This window comes from Ruditapes philippinarum, unplaced genomic scaffold (genome assembly GCF_026571515.1).
Source record: "Ruditapes philippinarum isolate M1 unplaced genomic scaffold, ASM2657151v2 ctg2280_1_1_1_1, whole genome shotgun sequence".
NCBI lineage: Eukaryota > Metazoa > Mollusca > Bivalvia > Venerida > Veneridae > Ruditapes > Ruditapes philippinarum.
In genome coordinates this window covers 83,152-89,151 of record NW_026859407.1, presented here as the reverse complement: position 1 = coordinate 89,151, position 6,000 = coordinate 83,152, and the positions used below count along the sequence as shown (strand labels likewise).

Below are 6,000 nucleotides of genomic sequence, written 5' to 3'. Positions count from 1 at the left end.
CTTTAAATGAAGATGAATTGGCATGGCAGTTTTTGGCTCTACAGCAAAACAAGACAGTTCTATAAGCTATTTATGGACAAACACAAAAAATAAGTTATTTAGAGTTTTTTTCTAAAAAAAAACTACATGTACAAGTATTATACTTTGAAATATATTAAAATTGTTCAGAAAATATTCAAATGAATCCTGTACACAAATCAATGAAATATTTGATCATTGAAAAAAAACAACAACAACAAATGCAGCATACTGTTTTATAGCAAAGCATACCGTATTTCTCCTAATACAAGCACCCAGGTATCATGCAAAAAAGGGGGGTGTGCTTATCATATATAGAGAATTTATGTAATTCAATATACCAAGTGCAAAGCTTTAGAATATCAACTTTTAAATGTCCTTTTAAATCAATGATACAAAATATAAACATCTAAACATTGCACATACAGCTGAAACAATGAAACAATTATCTTAAATTAACTCCATATATCATATACATCAACTCACAGTGCTATGTGGATTAAACATTGTGAAACAGACTATAGTTTAGTTCTATGTGGATTGAACATTGTGAAACAGACTATAGTGTGGTTCTATGCAGATCGAACATTGTGAAACAGACTATAGTTTGGTTCTATGTAGATCGAACATTGTGAAACAGACTATAGTTTGGTTCTATGTAGATCAAACATTGTGAAACAGACTATAGTGTGGTTCTATGTGGATCGAACATTGTGAAACAGACTATAGTGTAACATGGATCATTGAGAGTCTGCAAACATATACTTATTATACATGTACACATATTAAAGCAAGTGACAGTGAAAGCGCTGTTGCATGATGTTTAAGCATATATATAGATATTCAAAGCGGTAGAGTGTTCAATTCGCTGATTTAACCAATCTCATATCTTATACTTCAAACTGTGAACACTCAAAACATATCATTTGAAATTATATTCTTGTTTGTGGATGAATTTTCACCAATTACTCTGAAGGTCATGGGTAGTTTCACATTAGTATATTTACAGGGAGTGGTGTATGATTTGTACACCAGCAATGTTGTTTGTCTAGACCTACATCAAATGGAACATTAATCTCAAAATTATTTTTCCTGTTCTGTCATGTCAAAAACCCTCAGGGGAGTCCCTTTAAATTGCAAGAGTTTACACTCTTTATATATGTACTTAACCATATAAACGGTAAAAAAAAACCTACTACACTCATGCATTTTAATTTTGTCAAGCCGTTTAAAAAAAAGAAAAAAAATTTAAAGATCTAATATTATACATATTCCAATATAAGGGGGAGACTCGTCATGAAGGCCAGTCACTGGCGTGAGTCCGTGTGTCTTCAGTGAACTAATATTATTATTTGTTTGTATTCATTTCTTATTCTTCAGATAACGGGCAGTGTGTGGTTGGATGACTGAGGATCAACAAATTCCAAATTTACAGTATTTGTTTCATTTCAATTTCTTCACAATGTTTGATACAATATTTAGTTTTTCCATGAACTCAACTGCATCCACATGTATAAAACTAACATTATTTGTTTCGTTTCAATTTCTCCGGATTGTTTGACGCCATGTTTGTAAAGTCTCTAAAAACGTCGTTAAAAGTCTCGTCACCTAGGAATAAGAAAACAAATTGATTCAACATTTAGCAAAAGCTAATTCAGCAAGAACATATAAAACAAATTCAATAAATATGATAGTGAAGTGAATTATGAACAATCTCAATTCTGTACAAGTCTCACAAAATTATCTTTTAAATCACAAATTCTGAAAAGATCTCTGGCTTCTTTTTTCTTTTCCTATAAAAGAACTTTTAAGCTCTTGACAGTGCTTTAATCAACCTAATTATAACAAGAGCACCGCTAGGCGGAGCATTATATGCCCGAAAGTGTTTTGCTTTTTTTAGTAAGGATGAAGCATTTGTAAGACATGGGAATTAAATAAAGTATTACCTCGTTCAAATAGCAATCCTCTTATGAAGTGTAAATATTGTGGGCCAAATGGAACTTAAGTTATGCTCTGGAAACTGTTTTCAGTTTTAAGGTAATAGTGACCTTGAACTTTGACCTTGTGACCCCAAAATCAATAGGGGTGTTCTACCAAATATAGACAATCATCCCATGAAGTTTGAACACTGTGGGCAAAATTGAACTTAAGTTATGCTCCGGAAACTGTTTTCAGTTTAAAGGAAATAGTGACCTTGGCCTTTGATCTTGTGACCCCAAAATCAATAGGGGTCTTCTACCCAATATGGACAATCATCCTATGAAGTTTGAATATTGTGGGCCAAATGGAACTTAAAACCAAATTGCTAACAGACGGACGTACGGACGGACAGACAGACGGACGCCAGGGGGTATAACATAATATGCCCAAAATTCTTTCGGGCATATAAAAATATTCAAGCAATATTTCAATATTAGGTTCCTTACTCAGTTTTATCAGACATCAATTTATTGACACGCTTTTGTGACTACGTAAAAATGGTATTGCACGGCCGTCCAAATTTTTTGACTATTTTGATTATTTTGGTTATGTGATAAAATAGTATATTTGTGTAGGTTCACAATTACTTAATTTATTGAACTTGTTAAAACTGTGTATAATCTATTAGCAAGCCATTTTCCAGATAAAATAAAAGATGGTTACCTAATTACCCTTTACCATGCTGATGGCGAAAGTGATTAGTCTTTGCCACCAGTATAGAGCCAGGCCAGTCTGCACATCCGTACAGTCTGACCAGGCTCTATACTGTTGGCTAGCCAACTTCAAACTCTCACCTTGATATACCTAAAATTGATAATGGGCTGTTCCAAAAATGAAAATTGGAAAAATCCATTTTAAGGAATTCAGCAGGTTAAGGGTCAAATGCTGGCAGTAAGATCAAAATGTGTTTGCCACAAGTTTGATCCAGCATTTAATTCTTAATTTATTATTTTATAGAAAATATTGAATAAATGTAAGTTCAATACTGAATTTATTGCACAAATTGGATAAAATCATATAATGCCAGCCTCTGGCGGGCATAATATTATTTTATTTAACAAGTTCAATAAATTCAGTAATGAACTTATATGAATTTAATATTCTACTTATTACAAACCTAAAATAAGACGGAAATAAGAATCATTTTTCATTGACACGCCCATAGTTTAATGCAAACATCTAGCGCGTCTTTACACTATGTTTGTATAACGCTAATGACACCACGTCAAAATATATGCACGGCCGTGCAATACCATATTTACGGAGTCGCAAAATCGGCACGGGTGTATGATAAAATACACAATTATTTTATCATCTAATTTTGAGAAGTAAAAAAAATGTTTCAAATATCATGCAAGAATTTTTTATTTCTTTACAAAAAATTCAATTGACGTAAAGGGAAAAATATGAAAAGTACCTGGATTTGATCCCAAATAATCATCGGATTCTTTCATCTCCTCATTAAGCTTGGCCAGCCGTAGTCTGTATAGTATGAAAAATAATATATGAGCCGCGTCACGACAAAACCAACATAATGGGTTTGCGACCAGCATGGATCCAGACAAGCCTGCGCATCCGCACAGTCTGATCAGGATCCATGCTGTTCGCTATCAGTTTCTCTACTAATAAAAGAGTTGGTAAGTGAACAGCATGGATCCTGATCAGAAAGGGTAAAATGTAAATTATGTTATGCAAAATAATCTAACAGTAGGTGAAATGAAATTTGTTGGAATTTAAATTTGTGGATTGACCTATCTACGAAAATCACAAAATTAGTGGCCCAAAAATAATAATGATTTCGCAGTACGCGATCTCCTTAATATTGAGCTAAATGGGTGGACTTGATTTTTATTTTACAGCATAATGCAATTTATCGTGTCTGTACCAAAAAAATCTCAAATAAATATATATATAAAACTTAGAATATCTAACCAAGTCAATTTTTTTAAGGTTGCATACCACTTTTATACTCAAAGCAAAATTATATTTATTTTTTCGTTTTTCGAAAGCCGAGTTAATAAATTTGACTTACAAGGTGACTATATCTGCATTCGCTGCTGAGACTGCTATTGACAATGGATCCTGAAAGTATCAAAAAGTATTTTATTTACCTGGTGTTTTTTAAGCTGTCTTTTTTCTCTCGGTCAATAAGTTTTGTTTAATAAACTGAGAAATTCTGTGCAGATTAATATGAATTCAACACTGACACAAACGTGTTTTGAAAGATAATATTTTTTTTTTCTACATTTCTTTAGCATATTAATTAGCAAACAGGTCCAAAGGCAGGGGCTAGTTGTGGACCCTACGTGCTTGATTTACATTACCATTTGTAGAAGTTCACAAGGAAATGGAGGTGGAGAAAGACCTTCAGAGTGTTATTTCAGGCACAAACTGGCACCTGAGTAGAACCACCAACGTTCCGTAAGCTAGCTGGATAGCTTCCTCACATGAAAGAATCCAAAGTCCCTGTTGGGATTCAAACCTACCCACAGCGGTGTGAAGCAAGTGGTTTGAAGTCAACGACCTTAACCATTTGGCCACTGACTCCCCATACAATAGCTGTCCCTATTCATCAAATGTACTATTCTTTAAATATATGACCAAAAAATAAACATTGAAAACATGATTACACATACCTTTCCCTCGCAATCCTCTACATTAAGTTGGGCACCTCTCTTTAGAAACTGACATACTTGACTGAAATATACAAACATTTCCCATATACAAAAGCAAACAAAGTTATAATTTGATACACAAAATGAAAAAATTGACTTGGTTTCCCTGAAACATTAACTTAATGTTGTAAACAAGCACAAACTCAACCTATGAAAAGGACTGCATTTTTTTTATTGTCGTTTGGTTTTTAGTCACAATCACATTTTTAACAGTCTTTTGGCAATTTTCCAGCTTTACTTGAGGAGGAAGACCTCAGGTGTCCCTCTGTGCATTATTACAATTAAAAGTTTAACACATTGGTCATTGGTCACCAATTAAACAGTTAGCATTTTTGATCACCGTGACATCCTTACAATTAATTAAATTCTTTATGTAACTTTACCATGGTATGGTAAATTTAACTATCACCACACTAAATATCTAAAATGGACTTGTCCATCCTTTATTCTTGACAAAACTACAACTTTAAGGGGGAAATAAAACTATTTATAACTTTAAGGGGGAAACAAAACTATTTATAACTTTGAGGGGAAAACAAATTTATCTCTAACTTTAAATTGGAAATAAAACTATTCATAATTTTAAGCAGAAAACAAAACTATTTATAACTTTAAGGATAATAATAAAACAATTTATAACTTTAAGGGGTAAACAAAACTATTTATAACTGAGGGGTGAAACAAAACTACAAGTTTGAGGGGGAAACAAAACTATTTACAGGTTTAAGGGGGAAATAAAACTACAATGTATTTATAACTTTAAGGGGAAAATATAACTACATGTATTTGTAACTTTAAGGGGAAAATATAACTATTTATAACTATAAGGGGAAAATAAAACTATGTATAACTATAAGGGGAGAAATAACACTTTTTATCACTTTAAGTCGGAAGTTTTTACAAGTACTGACTAAATTGCTACCAGTGTAAACGATGATTAGACCGTACAAACGTGTGTCAGCTGATCTTGGTCTGCACTTATCCCAAGAGAGGAGTTTGTTGCAACTAGCGGGGGTTAAGGTTAAAGGAATGAAGTTAAACCATACCCTGTATTTCCAAGCATTGTGGCAAGATGTAAAGGTGTACGGCCTTTTCTATCTTTCTTATCTAATTTGGCACGGTTCAATAACAGAAACTCACATGCTGACAATGATCCCTGCAAATAAATAAATGTAGTATATACATAAATGAAATATTGATGAAATAAAATGTATATTTTTCATTTTTCATACTTTCACAGTAAACATTAATTTTTCACTGCAGTAAAACGTGTTTTCCATATTTTCACTGGTGTCTTGCCAGTCTACTTTCTTCTAAATTCAGCCAA

The 6,000-nt window shown here is 32.8% G+C and overlaps 1 protein-coding gene across 3 annotated transcripts in view; it reads right to left on the bottom strand.

Annotated features, from left to right (window-relative positions):
• Positions 1-1,385: 1,385 nt before the first annotated feature.
• The window catches only part of LOC132756376 (arf-GAP with coiled-coil, ANK repeat and PH domain-containing protein 2-like), an 83,400-nt gene continuing 78,785 nt past the window's right edge, over positions 1,386-6,000 (bottom strand). For all 3 annotated transcript variants that reach the window (XM_060747434.1, XM_060747435.1, XM_060747436.1), the window contains 5 exons: positions 5,720-5,829; positions 4,635-4,695; positions 4,031-4,080; positions 3,416-3,480; positions 1,386-1,626 (listed from right to left, as the gene is read on the bottom strand). In XM_060747434.1, the coding sequence (XP_060603417.1) occupies positions 1,544-1,626; positions 3,416-3,480; positions 4,031-4,080; positions 4,635-4,695; positions 5,720-5,829 (369 nt within the window). In that variant the 3' untranslated portion in view covers positions 1,386-1,543. The remainder of the gene's footprint in view (positions 1,627-3,415; positions 3,481-4,030; positions 4,081-4,634; positions 4,696-5,719; positions 5,830-6,000) is intronic.